The 24,327-nt window shown below is 38.6% G+C and overlaps 3 protein-coding genes and 1 long non-coding RNA gene across 5 annotated transcripts in view; 2 read left to right on the top strand and 2 right to left on the bottom strand.

Annotated features, from left to right (window-relative positions):
- The window catches only part of EPS8L2 (EPS8 like 2), a 90,796-nt gene extending 84,638 nt beyond the window's left edge, over positions 1-6,158 (bottom strand). The window contains exon 1 of the mRNA XM_039322033.1: positions 5,970-6,158. The gene's annotated coding sequence lies outside the window, so the exon portion shown is untranslated. The remainder of the gene's footprint in view (positions 1-5,969) is intronic.
- LOC120298357 lies at positions 1,730-18,836 on the top strand. The gene is made up of 2 exons (XR_005554054.1): positions 1,730-5,899; positions 18,175-18,836. It is a non-coding gene; the product is annotated as an uncharacterized LOC120298357 (long non-coding RNA).
- On the bottom strand, positions 8,201-22,743 carry TMEM80 (transmembrane protein 80). The gene is made up of 5 exons (XM_039322037.1): positions 22,709-22,743; positions 18,463-18,479; positions 13,627-13,720; positions 13,429-13,521; positions 8,201-11,416 (listed from the first exon to the last, which is right to left on the bottom strand). Exons 1-5 carry the CDS (start codon positions 22,725-22,727, stop codon positions 11,211-11,213), a joined length of 429 nt encoding a protein of 142 aa, XP_039177971.1. The 5' UTR covers positions 22,728-22,743; the 3' UTR covers positions 8,201-11,210.
- DEAF1 (DEAF1 transcription factor) overlaps positions 20,667-24,327 on the top strand; it is a 32,768-nt gene continuing 29,107 nt past the window's right edge. For both annotated transcript variants that reach the window (XM_039322035.1, XM_039322034.1), the window contains exon 1: positions 20,667-23,635. In XM_039322035.1, coding sequence (XP_039177969.1) covers positions 23,353-23,635 — 283 coding nt within the window. In that variant the 5' untranslated portion in view covers positions 20,667-23,352. The remainder of the gene's footprint in view (positions 23,636-24,327) is intronic.

Consider the following 24,327-nt stretch of genomic DNA (forward strand, 5'->3'; position numbering starts at 1 on the left):
CAAATAAAATGCATTATGGTTAAGACTTGATAAGGTTTGAGAAGCTCCAGGCACTGAAAAACATTTCAAACTGAGTTACTGTAGCTTTCTTTTTGTTCACCTTCAAGTATAGGATTTGATGCTAGTCTAATATGATTAGGACTTGTATGATAACACCAAACCTATAATAATTGCTCTCCCAGTCTTCGAAGACTTTATTATTCTTTGCAAGTTTATTGCCTTAAAAATTGGATCAGAAATTAGTTTTGATAGGGGCTCTGTTGTCCCTGCAGCAGAGGAATCTCTAATGATCCAGCCAAGAAAGAAGTACAGTTATTCTACTTTCTCAATAGCTATTAATCAACTGACCTGTCTGAAGCCTGTCACTCACAATGCACCTTGTCACTCACTCTTTTTAACTAGACGAACTATTAGACCAGAGACTTGGGCAGTACGTCTCTCATCCACTGGCTTGCCTTGTCTCCTTTCTAAACTATGAATTTTATTTTAATGATCTGGGTTGGCCAATCCTCTCCTTTTATTCACCCAGCAAGGATGAATTCCACCCTGAATAAGATAAATTTGCCAACTGACCATGTCTTCTCCTGAAAAAGCCAATAATGGAGAATTAATACATAGAAAGCTATTATCAAAACTTTCATGACACAGAGCTCAAGCATTAATATCTACCAAATGCAGCACTGCAATAGGTTAAAGCTCAAGTCCAAAGATAGGAATTCCTGCAAATACATGGTCTTTGTTTACTGCTTCCAATTGCAGCTTCCCATTGGGGACAACGTAAAATACCCATGCAATCTTTTAGAACCAGATTCATGTTTGGCAGAATTATCAAAATTTAGTTTGTCCCAGAGACAATTCTGAGAGCACTAAGGCCCTCACATTCAACTTTGAGCTACAAATATTATCTTCCCTTGGTACAAATTTAGTTCCCTAACTTCTATATGAGAACTAGTTTGGTAGTTAAGGCAACAGTGTAGGCATCAGGAGACCATGCGTTCTTGTCCTGATTCGGTATGAAGCCAGTTGAGTGGCACTGGGCCTGTCACTCTTTCTCAGCCCAGGAAGGGGGCAATGGTAAACCACTTCCAAAAAAGCCTTGTCAAGAAAACTGTAGGGACTACCTCAGACAATTGCTAGGCGTTAAAAACTGACGGGAAGGCAGAGACACAGTCCCCAAATCCTTCTTTATAGCTCCAGACCAGGAAATTCAGCAAATGATGGTCAGATTATCAAAACAAAGGAATGGACAAGTTCACTGCAATCCAAAAGTTTGGCTTCATTGCTCATGTGGCCGTGAAACTGAACAGAATCAGAAGCTGCAAGTTCAAAGAAGATACTTCCCTTCCTATTTTATCTTTTCACAGTGTGCTATTCCTCATCTACCTCAATCCTTTTATTTCTTTTGGTTTCCAGGTTTCCTATGAACAATTTAATTGGAGCGATTTTAGACTTTGTAAAAGCCACTGGACTTAGTTTAATTGAACCAGACCAGACCGAGTTCCCAAATTACACTAAATCAAAATATGATTTGCTTGACTTGGGCTTGACTTGCATAAACTCAACTATTATGGGTTGTAAACCAGGATTGTGGTTTAGCACATGTGAGACCAGCCAACTGTGGTTTACACTGCAAACTAAAGTATATATCAGATCTGGTATACTTAAGAAAACCTATCAAACTTGGACAGAAGATATTGACAACCTCAAATGCTCATTAGAACTGCTTTCCTTTGTTTGGGCTCTGACAAGTTTCTCTGGTTTAGCAAATGTTCTCCAGAAGAGAAGCTGCTGGATGCCCTAGAAGTCTTATACATGTTATGGCTTGTGGTAATAAGAGAGCTGTTCATAACATGAATCTACTGTATTTGTTTCTGTTGTGGGAACAACATTCCTTTTTCAACCTTCAGGAATAATAACTGGATAAAGTCTGAAGCCCTGATGCATTTCAAATAAACACTGCAAGCCCAGTGATAAGATAGCACCACTTGCTATTGGTTCTGTAGCTTTGCCACAATTGTGCTTATTGTGCTTGTCTCTGGGCAAATATCTCAGGGCACCAATAAAGCAGCCGGCATTGGTGATACCCAAACAAGTTTTACAGCTGTAAATACAAATTCCATATGCTACAAAGGGGGCAAGGAGAAGGGCCAGCAAGCTATCCATCTTCTTATTACATCATTTAAGGTCCATTTAATTCTAGTGTCAAACCTGCAATCACTATCCTATTCTGTGCTGGTTATGATTTGAACAATATCTGAAAGGAGTCCAAATTGTGCTTATTGTTTTACAATAATGCCCAGGCACTAGACATAATATATATGTAGATTTTAGTTAGTGCTAGTGTTTTCTTTTTTCATCACTTGTTCTGCCTTTCTTCTTATTTCAGAATATCCACCAAACAAGGGGGGGGGGATTATTTATTTATTACTGAATAAGCCACTGTTGGCAAGATTCACACAGCTCTCAAAAATCAAAAGAGCAGAATTATGGTTTGGTGCTAAGGACCAATTTCTTTGTAAGTGTGGGTAAAAATATGTGTGGTTTGTCCCTGGAAAAGTAGACGTTTTCCATCTTTTCATCAGTGCTACCTACTTTTTATCTCAGGGTCAGAAAAAATGAGACCATCAACGTTCCTTGACCTGACGTGCTTGTAGGTCAGACATTTTCAGGTCAATTTAAGAGTACTTGTAGTGATTCTTAACCCTGTTTGAAAATAAGCTTAGCTTTAGGCCTGTTGCTCCATGTTGTGATCAGAATTACAGATACATAATATCAGAAAAATGGGTGGATTGACCACTGAAGGGGAAGAAAGATAAAATGAAGGAAACAATATTGTTCACATAGTTTTGTTGCTCAGTTGGTGGAACAGGGTGAGAAGCCCTGAGAAGCACTACCAGCAATGTAGTTTGATCCCTGATAGTTTACTGTAAGTTCACTGCTAGTTTGCAAGCTTGCACTGCTCTGAATGATGGACTAGGAGCCTTCTGTTGGGAGTATTGTAAGAGTACCAAGCCATAGCAAGACAACATAATTCCACTTCTGCAGCAAGATGGAGACATATTGAAACATGCAAATATCACAGAACAGATTGGCAGGTATATAACAGACAGGCATGGCATTACTCATTCCATATGAATTCACTGAAATTCCATTCTCCAGAAGTATTTTAATATGTTGCTGTCATAAACTACAAATGTACTTGAAGTTTTCTTAAAACTGAAACCCAGAGTCACAGCACTGAAGTAGAAATGCCATTTCAAAAAAATGATATAGATACCAAAGCTATAAAACAAAACTGAATAAGAGCTCACCTTTATAAATATCCCTAAATTATTATTTGAAATATTAATCAGTATTTGTGATTTATTAGTAGTTATTGCTTTTTTAAAAATACATTTATTATTTTGTTAGGCTATAAACAAATCTCTGTTTATTGTCTGCCTGCCTGCCTAAATATTTATTTCCTATAGAAGGTACTGCCTGTAGAAAATGTTGTTCAATTCCTATCTCTGCTGGACCTTAACAGGCCAGGTTTCTGCTACATGGATGTATTTTTTTTTCTAATTTTAGGTACTGTACTATTAAATGTTATGTAACTTCATATATTATCACATTCTGTATAAAATTTAAATGTACCTTCACATTTTTGTAATTTTAGACACAACCTGTTTTATAGCCTAGATATAGAGTGTTCTTTTTGGATTTTACACAGTGGTTCTACAGTAGCCAGTTTGCATTATAGATGTATTTTAATTTTATCTCAAGTTTAATTTACTGGTTTCTTGAGATAGATTTATAACTGTTCAGAAATCACTCATGGACATATTTGTTCCGGTCTTTCAGTGCAATAAACTGACTAACTGAATTCTTATCTCACTTTGGCTCTTTATAGAAACCCTAGAAAGGCACTGAGCACTTATTTTATAGAGGAAGTCCTAATGTTAAGAAGTTGGAATTTCTAGAAGTCCTTTAAGACGGAGCAAGGGTTTGAACACAAGTTTATACAGGTTTCCTCCCCTCTTTCAACTGGGCTGAGCTGGCTGTCTGATCATATTTTAATCCAATGCTGGATCTGAAATTTAAACAATCCTCATGACTTGGCAGTTCATGCTGATATCAGGGTGGAGACGTGCTATGGGGCTCAGTTGATAAACATTGTTTCAGAAACTTACAGTGTTTCATCACTGATTGGAATCCTATTGAGTATGACTGTATAATTTCTTTTCAACATAAAAAAGGTATTTTAAAACTATCTGAGGACCATTATTTAAAATTATCTTGTGAAGTGGAATGAAAGGCTGGATTACGCTTTTGCATCCATCAGGTGCAAAAGGGGTGTAAGTGATATTAAAGTAACATGAGAAATGCTTTCAAATGAATTTTTATATTGCCACAATTACAGTTGGAACGAGGACCAATCAAGGATGTGGATCTCTTTTATTTGATATCTTCCAGTTGTGCTAAAATAAGCTGCCGTTTTTGTAACCCACCATATAATTCTGGCATTACAACTTTAGTAAAACAACATACAAAGAAGTCATAGAAAATCAGCTCTGCTATATTATGGTACTAGAAAATGAATCAGCCCCGAATTTGTTTCATTTTGCTTAATACACAGACCATCTCGAACCCTTTCTTATATTTTTCCACAGTAATGTTAATATATTCCAACCTCTTGTTTCATAACAGATCCTTTTAACCAAAAATAGAAATCAAGCGGGACTTCTAAATAGGCCATTCTTTTCTCTAGACAGTCAAAGAATTGAATCAAGTTAATGCAGTAAAACGTTTTGGAAAACTTGAACATTCTGATATGCTTAATGTTTGTTTACTTGGCAGCATACTTACATAAAAATATAGGGTGATATTTACAAAATTCAGATACTCAGAACGCTTAGACATTTCAGATCAGAAGTTTCGAAATTTAGCTCTGTTTTTGAATACAGAGATACAGAGTAAATTTGATTGTTTATGGTTTGATAAAAGTCAGGCAATGTTTTACTTCTCCTTTTTGTACCTGGCCAGAAATATCCATATCCATATCCATATGATTTGTTAACAGCATCCCTGTGTATACATGGTGTCACTTCAATAAAGTGCTTAATGAGCAGCCTGTCAAGGCTAAGATCATAATTTGTAAAAATATCCTGTTCTTTTATATGACATTTGTATCTAATTCCAAGGTACAAAAGGCATAATAGTACTATGCCCTCACTGTAAGCTTGTAATTTGTGGGCGAGAAAAGAAAACTCTGTTTATGCTTCTAGGGCTAGGCAGTTAAATTTTCGTATGGATGAGAGATCCTGCTGTTAAACCTTACATCAAATTATCCTAATTAAAGTCAAGGAACAATTATGGCCAATTGCTCTATTTGATGATATAGTAATTAATTCCCAGGATTTCATATCAGAAAATATTTAAGAAAGCTTAATGGGGGAGGGGAGAGGGGATGGGGGGGGGAAAGAGATATATATATTGATATCTCTTGCAGTATTTGCTACTGAGATGCATATACCACCGTCGTCACCCAGGCAAAGGATAACTGCGAAGTTCAGAAAAAAGGGTTTCATAAAACTCAGCTTCTCCTCTTGTTACGAACTGGATACTAGAAGATCATTTGATAAAAACTCCGACCAGAGTGGTAGAAATCCCAACTGATCCATATTCGGCAAAGCTTTAGAGCTGTATTAAAAACTAAAAATAAAATCTCGAGGTTTCCCTCCCCGAAGCAGAGCGTTCCCATGCTCAGGAAATTTGCTGTCCTGGATGTTTAGCATTAAGGCAGGGATGGGTTATTATGGCACGCCGACGGCACTGAGAAAATGCTGCCCTTTCCCCCCGTTTTCTATACCGAACTTCCTCCAAGGCAGAGTTTCAGCTGCAGCGCTCCCTTTTCCAGGTAAGCAGAGTGCGAAGCGGTCTTGCAAGAGTTTCTCCCAGTTTGTTGGGGAGGCAACCACAGTACTCACCTCCGTTGGATCAGGCAGGCGGACCCTCCTGCTTCGCCGGTCCTTGTAGCACTTTCCCCGCTCGCGATTCCTCCGTCCTCTTCACTCGGCCCAGAATCCTGCCATGGCTCAGCCCTCTTTCCTGAAAAGAGCAGGGTTGTCCTTTTTTTTTTTTTTTCTCCCCGGCGCCGCTGGCTTCTCCTCTTTTCTCCGCGTCCGGACGAAAGAGCTTCGCCGCGAGCAGGTGGAAAGGGGGCGGCTTTCTTCGCTCAGCGAGGGAAAGAGGGCGGGGAGGTGGTGATGGTGGTGGAGGAGGAGGAGTAGGAGTTGTTGTTGCCGCGGCCGCAGCCACAGGTTACTCCCTTTCCCTGTCGGGCCCGGCCTGGGATCTCTGCTGACCCCTGGCGCAGCGCTGCCGAGTGCCGGCCTGGCCTCCGCTTTGGAGCCCCGTTTTATTCCCCCGCGATTTCGGGGAGGGGAGCGATTCCTTCTCTGCGCTCCCCTTTCTTGCCCTTCTTGGGAAACTTTTTCACGCGGGAGGAAAAGTGAGCTCTCCCCCCCCCCCAGATCTTTCTTGTTATTTTAAGAAGCCGTCACCACCACCCCGTTAGCTCCGGCTGGAAACGCTGCCGCGAGCCCCAGGCTGCTGCCGTGAAAGGCGGTTCCCGGGCTGGAGCGCGCCGTGCCAAGTCTGCTCCCGAGGGGCATCATTTTCCAGCTTTGCCGCGGATCCTGGGCTCCCCGGGTCTCGTTGCACCGCTTTGACCTGGCCCGTGGATCCTCTGCCTAGCAAGGGCCTGAGTCGAGGAGGGAGGAGGAGTGCTCGTGCAGAGCCCGGCGTGGTTCTGATGGAAGCGGGGAGAAGGCTGCCTTTCAGCACAGCGGGCCTTGGCCTGGACCGGAGTTGGAGGCGGTGGGGAAAGTTTACAGCCCAAGTCTAGTGATGTTTATTGAGAAAGAGGCCGGCTAAAGTTGACGCCGTTAATTTCTCCGTAGAAGCGGCCTTGCTTTTGCTAGTTTAATACTGTATAATAGCTGAGCGGACGCCGAGCAGAGTCAACTAAGTTACAGTTATGGGTAGATGGCAGGTGTGTAGATTAAATTCTACTGGGAAGTCGGAGAAACGTCAATATTGGTATCAAGAAAACACGAAATCACCAGGAGTTAAATTCAGAGTGACTTCATTTTTAAGTGGTCTGCCAGCTGTTGATCATCTTCTACCTACCACAAGGAAGAGGTGAGCTGGATGGCTCCCTTTCCACTTCCTTAACATTATCCACGATGCATGTTTATTATTGACTGGAAACCCCATATGGATCTTTTGTGTGAAACAGAAAAAAATGAATTTATGATTTATAATTTGGATTAGGCAGGACAGACTACAGAAAGATGAGAGTGTATTGTAATCATAGAATGAGAGGTAAATTTATAAAGACCCCAATTTTTTTGAAAGACTTAACAGACCAACAGAAAATGGCACATTCCACATTTATTTAGTTCCTGCCACTGACAACAGTGAATAAACACCAACGCACTGCTTATTTATGATTCAAAAATCCTAATCTGTAGAGGAGTTTGCATCAATCCTTGTTTGTTCTGATTTGCAATACTTCTCCAAATTCCAGGATGAAAAAAGTTTTCTCCAATTTGTCACAAAGAAAGGTGCTGTGGTTTGAAATTGAAGTATTGTACATATATCTTTTTTGGGGACAGTGCTATTATGGTGCTGCTTTTCCTGGGTGATGGGAGCATTGAAAAACTGCCATAAGGCTTAGACAGAGCCTGACTGCCAGCTATGACATGTGTCCTTCTTCACTAAGCAGCAATTTGCTCTTACAAATTAGAAACCGATTTGATTTTCATTATATAAGGAAACTGCTGTTCTCTAATAAGTTACAGTATGCTGTTCCAGGAAAGAAAGAAGGAAGGAAGTTAATTGAATGACTTCAAAGACTGTGATATCCAAATGCATGTCAAAGTGCCTTATCATGGCTTCTTGATACCAATAGCAATATGAATTGTTCCTGCATTCACCCCCAGAATCTTTTTAATTTGCAAGGGAAGAATGATTGTGCTCAGAACATGTTAAATCAACAGATTTCTCAAGGGTGCAATTATAGATCTAGAGTGACATACAAGAGACACACATGATTTTGGTGCATGAAGGAATTTGAAGAGTGTCGGAAAGGAGATAACCTATTCGATATAGTGCCCAGAGTTTTACAATCAACTCAAGCAGTGGAGACTCTGAAAAAAGGACCTGAAATCTTTTAATTCTAGGCATACAAATTCATTCTTACTCTTCCAGAATCAGATTAGTGGATAGAACAGATTTATTTACATTAATATATAATGTCATACAATAGATGAATCAATTTGCAATATCCTCATTTTCAAATACCTCTAATAAGAGGTGGAAGAGCTATAGTTGGCAGATTCCCAATTCCAGAATAGGCTTGTGTTTATTGCATTATCTATGATCTGAAGACAGAAATCGTATCTTTTGTAGGCTGATTTGTGTGTGGTCTGATCCTATTTTCTGCACATTTAAGACTTTTCAAAGCCCACAAAACGTATTATTGAGGTGAAGAGAGTCCTCCCTTAAGTTGCCTTAATCACCTATAACTTACTATGTTGTGGACAGAAATTTGCTTACTGCATCTTATGAAATCTAGTACTTTGTTCTGATTTAATTCCCTTAATTTTGTTTGGTTTGGAAGTAGCAAAAAAGTGCAAAACAACATAGCTTTATCTCTATAGGACATCTTATGTTTTTTTCCCTTTAAAGCAAAAATTAAAATTAAGCTAATGATAGTAAAACCAAATTGTGTGTAGAATAAGGTTTTTTCCTTGAAGCAAACACCACCAAAGGAAGATTTTGACATCTGAAAAACACATGCTTCTTTATTTTTAATGCAGCTTTAATTTAAACTTGCTTATCCTGTTCCAGAAGGGCTAGGCTTTTTAATTAGACACTTAAAAATGTTAGTGTATTTAGCAATTATTGTGACTTCACCATGACAATTCATGTTCATACACACAAATAGCAGGTGAACATAGCATAAAAATATTTGGGTAATCTACTCCATGTCTCAGTTAAAATTATTTAAGACTACAATATTTCACTTTGATACAGGAAACACCACTAATATGCTTAGCAATGTAAATCATTTTTTCCAGTCTGATACTACAGTTTTCACATTTGGCTGGGAATTGCAGTTCCAAAATATCTGAAGGGTACTAGGTTGCCTTAAAATATTTATGAAATGTTCTGTATGTCTATTTGATAATATTATATATGTCCTTTACATTAATTTTTGAGCTATTAAGATACTGCTTTGTTTTATACAGATTACATAAAAAGAATTGACAGTTCAGCAACATCCATCTGTAAAACATTTAGTGCATCAGTATGAATAGTATTAATACTAGTATATACTATATAAACAACATGTGAACATATAAGCAATAGTTCTCAGTTTTTTTACCTAGTGTTGGCTGTCATATACTTCAAGTTCTTCCCAGAATGTAGCATGTCATAATGTATTTGTGTAGTATATATCTGGAACCAGTGTGGTGTTTTTACAATTAATAGACATTTTGTCATTGCGCAGATTTTCTAAGTGTTGTCCAAGACTTTTTGGCAACATGCATCTAGTTTGCCAATAAGCATGGGGACCAATATAACCAGTTTATGCTATAATATTTCAACTTCGATTTTCAGATCTTGATACTTTCTGATTTTCAGTTCTTTTGTCTTCTATCTTACTATCCCCTGATGTTGCCACATCGATTATCTACACATTCTTCTTTAACTACAGTTAAATCTGATGTGTTATAGTTCAAGATTATCAGTTTGTCTTTGCAAAACCCACTTTTAACCTGCTCACTTTCAAATATTTTTCCACTCTATGTTTCCATCTATTTTTCATTACTGGCACATTATAATTTTTACAAATGTGCCTGTGAATCATTTTGGTGACTGCATTATGTCATTGTTTATATTTTGTGCAATCTTCCTGTCAAAAAAAAAAGTGGATCCACCTATTCCGGGAGTGTTCTGAGAACTGCATTCAGCCTTAGTTTGCTAGGCTCTAAGCTCTAAAGCGTACAGACGGGAGAAACTCAATCTTTCTTAAACGTAGGGAAGTAAAATACGTATATGGTACTAATCATTTTTAAATGATTTTGAGTAATCAATAGGTCAAGTTAGCAATCAAGTCAATGTTTTCATGATAGTAAATGATAATGAAAAATACTTATATAGATAAGCACTTGAACATATGCCAAAATTCACAATTGTTGGGTTGGTAGATGTACTTATAAAATTATATATCATTCCTCTTTTACTTGTTTCCAAAGTTTGGCTCATTCTGATTTAATCAGCACTCATTCTAATTAATTGAACATTCCTGCTGCATTGTTCTGAAATGTCAGAAATAATTATGTATATTACGCATTCTCCACAATAATCTTCACAAAATCTTGAACTTCACTCTATCTCTGGTCCTAATACATGGATACAAGGCACTTCCAGAGAATCAGCCCTACAAACATGATAAATCTCTGCAATCAGATTTTAAATAATTCAAGGTATTTAAAGCTATAGGACTCACTAAACCCTAAACTTGACATTTCTGTTTCCTAATCACAGCTATGCCTTTTGTGCAATGCTCCATTATCTAGAAGAACTCCATAATATTTAGCATAGAAAAAATGGACTTAATCTACATTCAACTACCATTCTGTTATCAGAAGAAGAATAATAGTCATACATTATATGTACAATCTCTGAAATATGTATTTAAAAAGATATAAAAATATAAATATAGTAGTTTTGGGAGAAAAAAAGTAGTATCAGATCTATATATGGTATCTGCTTTTGAAAAAAGCACAACACAAGTATTTACAAAAGACAACTGGAATGTTGCAAATTAACAGAGAGAAAGATAAAAGGTAAAACAATTCATGTTATACATAGTTCCTAGAAAATTCAATTTGACTTGTGTATTTAAAGAGATATTTTCCCCTTGAAAAACAGCTTATTTGCCACAAACTTGCCAACTTCAACTGAAGCACAGGTCATTATGGTACATATGCTATGCTGAAAATGGAGCAGCTGAGCCTGTTTTACCAAAGTCTCATGCAACTTTGGTATGCCACAAGGAACAGAACTGTCAACATCTCCTTCATGTAATTTTTAAACATTGCTTCCATTACAAGGAAACACAGAAAATCCATGTATACAAGCATCAACATGATTTAGCTGACAAAGGCAGCAATTGCTATGATTTGTAGAATTCCTCCAAGTCCATATGCAACAAGTAGCACCACATTAATAATGACATCTGCTCTCAGGATATATGTTTGCCACACTAGAAAATAGACTGACAGAAGTACAGTGCCAACAGTGATCCCAAGACTGATCCCAAGGGGAGCTTCCTCTTCTGTCAAGTTGCCTTTAGTACCTAATAGGAAAAAAAAGAGACATACATGGACTTGATGGTATTTATGAGTCTGTTAGACTAGGGGTCCCCAACACACGGTCTGTGGACTGGTACCAGTCTGTGGCATGCCAGTAATCGGTCCGTGCAAACAAGCGAAGCCCCATCTGCGGGATGGAGGTAGCATACAAAACCATACACCCCTCTGGTCCGTGGAAAAACCTCTCTCCTCAGAACCGGTCCCTGATGCCCAAACGATTGGGGGCTATCATGTTAGACAATAACAGTAGAACTCCAAAACTGAACAGTAATTTAATTTATGGGGGGGGGGAATCATAACATAGTCTTAAATAGAAACTGAACCTTAATAACATTAAAATTATTAAAGACAAAATATATGGCTGGATCTAAAGCTTTCATACTGCTGGAATACTGCTAAGCAGCATTCTGCTAACAACATTCTTGTGACTGGAGATGTGTTTGTTGTTTATTTGTTCATTAATTCATTTGTCCATTCAATTTCTTTGGCTGCCCATCTCAGTTCAATTGATTCTGGGTAGTTTTTCCTTCAATAGCTGTACTAGCATGTAATGCTAAGAAGGCAGAGGTGATCTGGCTACATATCTAGATAGGTTTTAAGAGGGAGCAGAAGGAACAATTGTGATTCATTGTTCTCTTCTGCCTAGCCACGCTCATTGCCAAAGAAAAACCCATTAGTCTATTGGATACCAGCTCCTTGTAAGCTGCATAGCTACTATCCTTTATGTAGCAGCATGTTACGAACAATCTTTGTGTGTAATGATCCAGTCTAGAATGCTACAGGAGAAACTTCACCTTGACTTAAGTGAATCTCTGCAGTTTTAAGTTAGTAACCCGGTTGTTAAGTGAATCTGGCTTCCCTGTTGACTTTGCTTGTCTGAAGGTTGCAAAAGGTGATCACATGATTGCAGGACACCGCAATTGTCATTACAGACCAGGTGCCAAGCATCCAAATTTTGATCATTGACCATGGGGATGCTGCAATGGTTGTAAGTGTGAAAAATGGTCATAAGTCACTGTTTTCAATGCCGTTGTAGCTTTGGTCACTAAATCAATTAGAATAGAGCTGGGAGGGACCTTGGAGGTCTAGTCCAACCCCCTTGCTCAAGCAGGAAACCCTATACTATTTCAGACAGGTGGCTGTCCAGTCTTTTCTTAAAAACCTCCAGTGATGAAGCATCCACAATAGCTGAAGGCAAGCTGTTCCATTGGTTAATTGTCTTAACTGTTAGGAAGTTTCCCTTTAATTCCAGGTTGCTTCTCTCCTTGATCAGTTTCCATCCATTGTTTCTTGTTTTGCCTTCTGGTGCTTTGGAAAATAAGTTGACCCCCTCTTGAATGAATGAATGAATGGATAAATAAATAATGAATGAATGGTTACACGTTGAGGACTACCTGTAAAGTTAAATTTCATAATAGTGGCAAGTACCCTGCTTATCTAAAGAAGACGATAACTTAAGCTGTACAATTTATTCTATGGCTGCTTAAACTGCTGATACAGAACTGGAGTCTCGCAGTGGCCTTTCATACAACAAAGAGGCAGACAGACACACCAACACTATTCCATTCTAAAGCACTTTTGACTATTCAAGCAGTTTGAAGACTCTCTCTCTCCAACCCCCCAAAAATACGTTCTTCCTTTGTCACGTTTTCTTCTTCTCTAGTGGCCTAGAATACCGCAGTAACAATAGTTTTCATTTTCAAATAGTTACAATTTTTAATATAGAAATTTAATACAGAGTAAGTCCCACTGAACTCTGAGCTAATATGCACAAAACAGTTGAATTGGCCAGTGAAAAGTCTTATTTTTATATTAGAGTAACATCTCATTTGTACTTTCTACCAAAATAAATTGACCGGTCTTTTAATGTTTAACAGTAAAAGTATTTAAAAGGCTTATCAGATAATTGGCTAGTTGTCTTAAATTGCACAGTTGGACTCATATTTTTACATACAGATTACTATTAACTGGTGATTGTAAATAACGTCATGCTTACCAAAGTACAAGCGGATAGCTTCAAGAAGTGCCATAAAGAACAGCAATACAAGATCAAGAGTCAAAAACCTATATGGATAAGTGAAAACCTGACCTGACAGTAAGTAAAATATAAAAGGGAGAGAAAAATCAAGTTAGTTTATATCATGTCACCAAGTATCAGCACAACCATCTTTTAACTATCTTTTAAACTACTTACTTTTATAAATAATCATTAGAAGTGCTGCTAAAAAATAAAATATATAATAAATTCCAACTAAAAAGAAAAGGATCTGTAGGGGAACAGATGACAGCTAGCAGGTTCTGTCAAGGAAAATTATTTATCATATTTTTTCATATTTTATCTATGTTGGATCATAATTCAGTGTTTTATGTACTGTAAAACTGCAGCAACATTCAGTGCATCTACTAGTAGTTTAAACTGTAGTTAAATCAGTCCATTTCCAAAGATTGATGATAAACTTAGACTTGGATACGAATAGCAAAGTGAAGGAACTGCACCTCAGTTGACTAGGAGCCACAGGCAATTCAGTTACACCCCATTTCAGTAAGCAGTCTTTTTAAAAAATGGTCTTTTTGAGGAATGGCTGCTTCCAGAGTAGATCTAGTGTTCCTGTTGAATCACCATTGAACGATTCCAAAGTTATGTTTCAGAATATTTCAAAACATTACATTTCCTTTTAATCCAGTCATGATTTTGTTTCCTGCCTGCAATATGAAATTGTTTCAACTAGAAACTGAATTGGGAACTTTTTGAATGAATGTTATGTGCTTGGTTGCTGGGCATATACAGCAAACTGGTTCAGAAGCCGCATTAAGCCACAATTTTCCTTAAGTATGATTTACTGAATAAATCATAATTAGCAGTATTTGTGCAATACATTAATTTATAAACTATAGTTTACAATCACAATGACTGAGGTTAGAAAAGTTAAAACCAAATTAAGCCAAATTAATCATATTGTGGTATTGTGAATAAGGTCAGAAAATCAGCTAATAGTCTATTTAGCTGTGCCGCTGTAATCTATTTCAGGTTACTAACCCACATATAAGAGTCCACTAATTACGTACTCTATTAATAGTCAGTAAAATGCCATTCTCTGATCCCATATAGAGAAGTATTCCTTAAGTTAAGAGACATAGTCCTCCACTTCAAATCAGAATGCAAACTAGCAAGTCTGTCAGTGTAATTAAAGCTCTCCATCTTTATGAATGCCTGCTTCTTTGAAAAAATCTGCAATTTGCTATTGAAAATTATCTACATTTTCTTAGCAAGATAGATGATTGATATTAACGAGAGTACTGCTTTTATTTGCTTGTTTACTTAGTCCCAGATCCTATTTTATGGCACTATCAAATTCATTCCTTGGTTTTCTAAGCACGGATGAGTATATTTTATAGTAACATAGAGTGCAAATCTCCTCCCTTTCTATTGCTTATATTCCATTTGAATTCTGCTCTTCAGTTTCTATCTTATATCTATGGTAGGAATTCCATCAGATTCCTGTTACACCTGTTAAATTATATTTGATTTTCTGTACAAAATGGCTTCAAAATCTAAGGGACTGGTTTGGATAAAACTCAGCAGCACTTTTTCGTGCGGCTGCTGATAAAAACAGGATCGCCAACATGATCGCCAACGTCCGATAACAGATATGGCACAAGAAGAAGTACAAATTGTTCAAGCTCATCGTATTTACTTCTTACACTGTGAACATTAGTAGATAGACAAAAAGTGTCATGATATTTATGAAATATTGCTCTGATTTTTCAGCAAGGCCCCATTTCAGCACTATTCCCACATTTCATAGTGCACAAGTCTTTATCTGGGATCCTTCAGTTTCCAACTTCCATGGGCTTCAGGTTAAAACCCTTTTAATAAAAAATCTAGGATTCTTTATCTTACAACCTTTTTAACAGCCCTTGAGATATGCAGTTCCTCTCGTGTCAGCAGGCTATTGTAATTCAGAAGACAATCCTAGAATTATATCATTTGCATAATCAGTAATTGACTTTTATTTTTAGTTCTCATTTATGAATTGGATAGATGGATACGAATACTACTTGAGCCTCTTAGCTTTCCTTCTAAGAATTTTAGTCTGCATGTAATATGTATCCTTTGTCTCCACTTGTGTTAGCAGGAACAGATGCCTGTAAGGTGACTTGGTAAGTCTTAGAAGTTGTCATGTCACTAATCTTGCTTGTAGCAAACAGAACAATTTCAGGAGAAATTTACTTTAACTCTTTGAGGTGAATCACCATCTACTGTGCCTTTTCTTTTTGTTTTGTTTGAGGATAGACAGGTACATATGTAGGTGCATCCTTTCTATCCTTTAGGAATATGCTACACTAGCTTACTCTGTATTCTCCTATCTTAAATGTTTGGAACCATTTTTTATCTGCAAAGACTTGAGATTTTTTTTTTCTGAACTTCAGATATATAGACAAGGAAGGCACTGCATGACCTGTATTATCTTTTGAGGGATTCCTCAAAAATGGGTAGCCTGAATGAAATGTTATTTTCTGACATTTTTGACATTTTTGCTGTCTATCAGCAATTGAATTCATAGACCATTTTGATGCCTATATAGAATGTATTGGCTACTGGAAGTATCCAGGTTCTGGGATTCAGCAGTTCTAGAAGCACTATTAAAATGGTATATTTTAATTAATTAAATGTAATTAATATTTCCCTTAGGCTCTTCCCAAGCAGACATACCAACGTTATCTCATCACCCTTTGTATGGGGTTTTACATAACTGCCATGCTTCTGGGGGAGGGGAAGGTTCTTTATTTTTACAACGTAACTTCTTGTGTGGTATTTTCAGTTACACTGAATAGGAGGCCTAACATGATATAGATAGACTGATGTTACGGATGCTTGGAGGCAACTAAGTATTTGGATGGAGAGGAACAGATTTGGGTTAAATCCCTAGAAGGATGGAGTGGCTATGGGTCTTAAGTCTTCTGAATCTAGCGATTGTCCATTTATGAATTTGGATGCAATCATACACCACCACCCCCATACTGAGCCAGTACAAAATTTGGGTGATTCTCCTAGATTTGCCGCTCCTGCTTGAATAGCAGATGGAAACAGTGATCAGAACAGCCTTTGAACAATTGTATTTTTTCCTGCATGCATTATATAGTCACACATGTCCTTGTTACCTGACAGTTGGCTGCTGCAATTTGCTCTATGCAGGTCTGCCTTTCAAAAGCAACAAAAGCTTAAAGAGGTTCAGCACACAGCTATCCAGATAGTAGGGGGAACATTTAAATTAATCCATATAATGCCTCTATTCTTTTTGCTGCATTGACATTAGTCAGCTTCTGGGCACAATACAGTATGCTAGTTCAGAGTATTTCAGAGATTCTAGTATTTCAGCTAGTATTTCAGCGATTCTTCAAGAAATCTCTTCATCTAGTAAGATCAAGGAGAGAAGACCTAAGGGCGTCATCATCAATTGAGTTCAATTTGTAGAGATCTTGTGGTCATATCTTCTCAGCTCTTTTCTTGTAGAAGAATTTGCCTTGTATATATGGACCGTCACCTCCCACCTGTTTCCACGGAGCTGTGAAAACATGGCCATGTGACAGAACACTTGGTGTAGCTGTTAAGTATCTCCAAGTGGATGGCATTACTATTGTAATTTGACATAGTTTATAATTTTCTTTTTATGTAGTATACTGTTCAAAACAGTTTGAAATGGAGTGCCATTAAAAATCCCAATAAGAAATACTGTTATTGATTATGCCCCAAAAAATACCAAATATGTTCAGGTTAATTATGCATACTCATATTTATCAGAATAAATATTTTCCTGCATAGGACCATCTGCTACCAACTATTTTGGAGAGTCCAGACGCTATATTCGAATTTACGCAAACCTATAAATTATAATAGTATTTTTATCCTACATTTTTTATATATAACTCAAGGCTGGGAACATATCTAATACATCTGCCTCCTGTTTCCCCACAACAGTCCTGTGAGTGGGTTGGGCTGAGTGACTGGCCCAAAGTCACCCAGTCTGCTTTCATACTAAGGTTTCTAAGCCAGCACCTTAACTATTACACCAAACTGCCTCTCTGTTAGAATTATAACTGAAAAGCACACATCTGATAGTTTTTATTTGTTCTTTAATTTTATAAATCTACAGTAGAATGTTAAATCTGGCAAACAGCAAGTTAAATTGGTATGGTTTTTCTTACATTTGTGATAGTTTTGCACTGAAAAAATATTTGCAGTACTCTTGCCAGAACATGTAAATTGCTGAAAGCCAAACTTTTCTTGGAAGCCAACCACACCCACTTAGATTTGAAAGGATTTTGTGCATTATCGTTTGTTATGTAGATATTAATTTTGCTTCTATTTTACTTAAAGCATAATCCCTTTTCAATTGGAGATTTAAAAACCTACTGATAACAGATGTATTCCAGTTTACAGAATGGATGAGGAATGAAAACGAAAATGAGATTGCAGTAGAAGAAATTGCTAAAGATTATATCTCAAATGCTTTTGGAGGATTTTTTTCTGCAAATTGCATTACTTGCAGCTGCCTCCTTTAAATATTATTAATCTATGTATTTCATTTCTTGGTTTCTCAGATACAAGTCAATCATATCTTAATGCCTACATCAATAATAATATAGTCAATTTGCATACTATCTCCTTAAACATTCAGATTTTGGAAATAAAACTTATTAGAGGATAATGACATATAGCAACATTTTTCATATTTGTCAGTTTCTGGAAGTGATCACATCAACAAGACCATCATGGAATTCATGTGGATTGTACTGGATGGTATCCCAAGGCTACTTGGGGAAGATCAGATGAACAGAAGATACGACAAGATATACCTAACAGTCTCCCTCATTTATACGTCAGAAACCTATCCACCATTATTCATTTTCCTAAAAGAAACTATCATAACTTCTGAGAAGATACCAACATTATCTGAAGCACATTTGAAAATCATTGGTATGATTGGTTAAAATTTATTTGGTTTTTGAGATAAAAGAAAAAGGATACAACAGATGATGATCTTCCTGTACACAAGACAAAAATAAAATTATTTCCAAAAGATAACCTTTAAGGTGAAAAAATTACAAAAACTAATGTGCAGAAATTCTTTTAGTTATTTTGAGAAGGAAATATTGTCCCACAATAATCAGCTATATAATTCAGAACATAGCACTTGTTTCAATGTTACAGGACCCCATCACCCTTTGATACCGTAATACCTTAATTCAAAATTATTTAACAGAATTTTCTGCAGGTTTTTGGTTTAGGGGTCTAAACCTAAATATATTATTAAATAAACTAATGAAACCATTAGGCAGCTTTATTTCTGGAATGAATCATTCAGATTTAAGTAGTTAAAATGTCGTCCAAAATTCTGATTAGAAAAACAAGAAAAAATGAACTATGCAAAATAATAGGAAGTTATGAATTTTAGGCTTATTTAAATCTCTTTAAGAACATGTTTGTATCTGGGCTAGGAGTCATGTTGGACTTATCCTTATTCATGCTTTATAGGGAGTGCCAGAAACATGTGCGACCAGTTTCATTGCTTATTGAGAGTTTTCAGGTATGGATGGCCAGATATTATTCTAGGGGGTTCAAGCTATCTACAGGTGATCTTCGCCTTCCAACCACAATTGAGCCCAAAATTTAAGTTGCTCAGTGAAACATTTGTTAAGTGAGTTTTGTCACATTTTACAATCGACCTTGCCACAGTTGTTAAGTGAATCACTGCAGTTGTTAAATTAGTAGTACAGTTGTTAAGTGAATCTGGCTTCCCCACTGACTTTGCTTGACAGAAGGACACAAAAGGTGATCCCATGACCCTGAGACACTGCAACCATCATAAATATGAGTCGGTTGCCAAGCATCTGATCATGGAGATGCTGCAGTAGTCACAAGTGTGAAAAATGGTCATAAGTCACTTTTTTCAGTTTTGTTGTAACTGTCACTAAATGAACTGTTGTAAGTCGAGGACTCCCTGTATTGGGAACTGAACTAAGTCTATTACAGTGATCCCAACCGTTGCGGCCTCGCGTGTGCGCTCTAGCCAGCCACTCACATGCCCAATACCAAATAGGCCACAGCCTGGTAATGGGCCACAGCCCAGGGGGTTGGGGACCCCTAGTCCAGTGTTTCCCAAACTTGACAATTTTAAGGGATGTGGACTTCCCTTGCTGGCTGTGGAATTCTGGGAGTTGAAGTCCCCATGCCTTAAAATTGTCAAGTTTGGGAAACACTGCCCTAGTCTATTACACTGATGACTATAAAGAATGCATTAGCTTTAGGAGTTATCGGAGTCCTCTCATTCAGCAATTACAGGGATATCTAGATGTGCTATCAGACTGGTATATACAGTTCCCTTTCCCTCCAGAACAGAAAGATACAAATGTTGTCTTTATGTCATGACCCCCATATATAAGTTTTTACATGACCTCTTTATATAACTCTTTTCAACGGGGACAGAATTTCTCTATTTTTTACAGTGTATATCCAGTGTAGTATTTTTCCCTGTAGATGTACATACATAATGTAATATAGCATCTGTATCTTTCTGCTCAGAGCTGAAGGGAAGGTAGACTACGTAATTCACAACTCTTGAGAGCTTTATTCAAATGTAATTCAATTTCATAGAGCAGGGCTTTTCAACCTTTTCACCCATTGTACCACTTTTAGGATATGGCAACATCCGAGTTCCACCAGTCTCCTGGCAAGGTGTCAAAAATGTGATGATCAAAAAAAAAAGGAAAAAAGTGATAAAGTACAGGTAGTCCTTGACTTACAACAGTTTGCTTAGTGACTGTTCGAAGTTACAATAGCACTGAAAAAAGTGCCCATGGCACAGCGAGCAAGACACCTGCCTGCCCGCTCAGCGGCACTCTTCCTCCTGTCCGAGGTTTTCATTGTTGTGAGCATTTCTGTTGAGGATTGGCAGCAGGGGTGGGGTGTGTTTGGTTTTTATTCCCCCCCCCGTCTACTGGGTGGTTGCAGCAGGTTTTGGTCACTTCAGCTGACCCTGGGACTGTGACCATCATAAATATGAATCAGTTGCCAAGCATCTGAATGTAAATCACAAGACCCTGGAGATGCTGCAACATTCCAGCTGACTGGTGCTTCTTCAGGGCTCAGCAGAAGCACCAGGATCAGCGCCGAACTCCAGCTGGAACCTGGCGCTGATCCTGGCGCTTCCACTGACCCCTGACAGCCCTGCAGCTCCAGCCATCTCTCGCTCAGGCTTGTGCAGTGCTGCCACTGGTTCAGTTCATTCCCCTCCCCCACTACTTTTCTAGGATGGTCGCGTACCACCTGCCAGGTGCCAATGAAAAGCCCTGTCATAGAGTACCTTTGTTTCCCTCTAGTGAAATAACCATGAAATGGTTTGGTTTTTTTTGGTTTGCTAATAATTTCAGCCCAAGTGCAAGTTTAAAGTGAAAATTTCACTTTTTGGTAGTTAACACTGATAGTTTATTAGCAGTTAGTTAAAAGTGATAGCCAATCAGTACTGAATTAGAGAAACATAAGAGCATAGATTGGAAGAGGACATGACCTCCAATTCCTTCCCCAGTACAGGAATCCAAATGGAAGCATCTCTGCAGAATAACTTTCTAACATCTATTACACAGGTGTCAAACTCGAGCGCGTCACATGATGTATTGTGACATATCGTGACATTTTTTGCCTTTGCGGAGCTGGGGTGGGTGTGGCCTGTGCATGACGCATCTGGCCTGCAGGCCGCCAGTTTGACACCCCTGGTCTCTTAGAATAAAAATAAAAGATAAGCCTTTCTAACTCCACTATTGTCAAAGTGCCCTTATTCTCAGAACTTCTTTTTCCCTCCTCTAATATTCATTTGCAATCTGCCTTTTTCTACAATCCATTATTCAGCATTCTGCCCTCTGGAATGAAAGAAAATAGGTGTTGATGATAGTACATGATATCTTTTCAGGTATTTGAAAGAACTACAACATAGTTCAGCTATCTTTTCTCAAGGCCAGACTTCCCCAGCACTTTGATTCTTGTCCTAAGATTTAGTTTCTAGTTCTGTTTGTCCTTGTTACTCTTTTTGAACCTGCTCCAAGTTCTCTATATTCTTCTTAAAACTAGATTTCAATATATAAGATGGGATTTGACTGAAGTGGAATAATGAGTTTCTGTAAAATATTAAAGCCCACAATATACTAGAAAATGGATATTTAAGTATTTGACAAATATTCTCTCCAGATGACAGTATTATTGTCTTTAGGTTGCCTTCTATTGAAGATAACATCTTTGTTAGATCACAGGAAATCTCTCATTAGCATAGTATAGCATTGTACAGTATTGTAGTCATACTTGAAGAAAACAAATTTTCATAAATATAGCGCCTCAAGAAACTGAATGAAAAGTAGGATATAAATTAAAAACATATATGAATAATATTAACTGTAGTTCAACTAATGCTGAATTATTTAGAGCATGAATCAGTGATTACAGGGACTGATAATTCCATCACTAAGTAGCATGGTCCTTATGTGTGATGCCATGTGATTGTGTATTTCAACTTCCTGCCTGCTTTCCTATTGTTTGCTTGTCAGAAGCTACTAGTGAAGGTCATAAGGCAATCACATAAAGGGGGGGGGGGGCTATGCAACAGCCTCAATTTTGAAGACCGGTTGTAAGTCTCAGTTTTCAGCACCATCGTAAATTCCAATAGTCACCAAATGGTCAATGAGTGAGAACCACCTATAATTTCCATAGATGAGACTGTCACAATGCCACAGAAATAAACCAGGCAGCTAATCTGTGCCTGGACTGTTAAATGACTGTTAACAGTTACATGACTGTATTCTCCACGAGGAATTCCCCTTCGTCGCTTCCTAGTCTACGAAGAAACTACAGAGTCTATAGAAACTACAAAGACCGATATGGTGGGACGCCGTTCAATTCTGCAATATCAGCTTACCATCACTCGTTTTTATTTATCATTGCACGGATAATTACTAATTAGCATTTAAAAAAAGATAATAAAGGTTATCTTATCTTATTGACTTAGAAGCAACTTCTCTTTAATTCAGCAAAACGTGCTTGAAAGCCAACTAGACAACTGTTTCACTGTTGCGAAGGTAACCCATTTGCAACCAAGTTAGACTGCAACCTAATGACCAACAAGATATCGCCAGCGGCATCCAGGATTCCTCCAAGCCTCTCTTTTTCTCGTCTTAACTCGGTTCTCAAAACTTGAAGCAATGTTTTGAATCAAAGCAACTCCGCTCACCTTGCCTGACGGCCGCCATACTCTCTCACTCCCACCCCCAATCCCTCCCCTCCCCAATTCCTCCAGCATCCCGACAACCCTTGCGCAGTCTCCTAAGGGCTCCATGGGCGGATTGCCGTTCGGCGTGTTTCGTGCAAGCGGAACTCCACGATCGCCTTTATTGTTCGCGTCCTCGGAGATATTCGGGCCCCCTCGGACACCGCCGGTGGGTCCGGATTGTGAGAGGGAGGATTCACGAAGCCTTCGCTCTTCTTCGGACCTTTGCTTCCCATCTCGGTTCGGTCATAGCCGGAAAGACTCGGGCCTGTTCGGCAACGGCCGTAGCTCGACGAGTAACCGCCACCTATTCGGGTACTTTCGCGAGCTTCCGATCCCGCTCTAGCCGCCTCAACATGAACTTTCGGTAGATCGGGAGAAGTCGGCTCCGATCGGGATCGCCCGGATGAGACCGAAGCAGGTTGCAGGACGGGTTCGGGAATACCCGTCATCGACGATACTCGGATAAGATCGGAAGCGGCTTTGGGTCGTTCGTTTCCCTATTCGGGATTCTTAAAGAGAAGATCGGGCGAGATCGGAGAATAACTCTCATTCGGACGAATTCGGCTAACTTCGCGGGATAACTCCCCCCCACTAAGTGTCTTCGGATGGAGGACTCGGACTCGGCCGCGAAGCAATTAGGTTTAGCCGAAGCGGCGGCGGTAGCTGCCGCTGCTGCAGTGGCTGCAGCAGCGGCAGCTGCCGCAGCCGCAGAAGAATCCGAGCAGCAGCACGAACATCAAGGACAGGTGTCCTGTTCGGAGGCGGAGCCACAAGAGGAAGAGGAGGTGACGGCTGTCACCGTAATGGCGGCAGATGCCGAACACATTGAGATGGGAGCCGAATCCCTGCCGAGTGCGGACGAGGCTGCTGCAGCAGCTGCCTTTGCAGGTCGGCGCGCATGCGTACAAGCACGCCACCCGCCAGTCATTGAGCTCGGGTCGTGACTAGGTTGTGTGGTGATCGTTCGCTTGTGTGAATGGTCCATCACGCGAGTGCTACTTTCAAGCGTCTTTACTTTATTGGAAACGTTTGGATGTTCTTGACTTACCTCTAGTATCCCATCATGAGGATATATACATACACGTATGCATCATCCATGACGTTCCAAGAAAGCGCAGAAAGTGTCACCTTCTCCTCTGCATTATTTTAGTTGTGCCGTTTCTTATTCCTGACAAGAGGACTGTGATATGATCATGCTCGATGATCAGACAGGCAGAAATCTAGCATTTCTCCGTCATAGTATCTTTCATCAGAGCAACATGTCCTGTTGATTTTTTTGATATCTACATCTGAGTTAGAAATTTAGTTGTGGTTTTTGATGAAAAAAAAAACCAGTTCCTGTAGCTTTGCCCATGTGTATTTTAAGATGTAGTAGCAAAAGATATTGACCGATTAAAATTTCTAAGAGGGATATCAGACAGATTAAATACAACACATTGAAACCTTACCCAATAATTATTGAACTCTACAAAAATCAGCTAAAATAAGATTGTCATATTATAAACGGGCACGGATTCCTTTTCTCCCTTAACATTTGGCTATCTTGCACATAATCCTTGAGAGCTCTGTTAAAGTCAGTA

The sequence above is a fragment of the Crotalus tigris genome, unplaced genomic scaffold (assembly GCF_016545835.1).
Source record: "Crotalus tigris isolate CLP2741 ecotype Arizona unplaced genomic scaffold, ASM1654583v1 scf7180000023830.6690815, whole genome shotgun sequence".
In the NCBI taxonomy this organism is placed as follows: Eukaryota; Metazoa; Chordata; class Lepidosauria; order Squamata; family Viperidae; genus Crotalus; species Crotalus tigris.

Excerpts from the sequence above, each read along its gene's own strand:
- TMEM80 (XM_039322037.1), bottom strand. Across the intron at positions 13,522-13,626 it reads TCTAATGATTATTTATAAAA|GTCAGGTTTTCACTTATCCA; the intron begins GTAAGTAGTTTA and ends ACTTACTGTCAG. Across the intron at positions 11,417-13,428 it reads AGCTATCCGCTTGTACTTTG|GTACTAAAGGCAACTTGACA; the intron begins GTAAGCATGACG and ends TTTTCCTATTAG.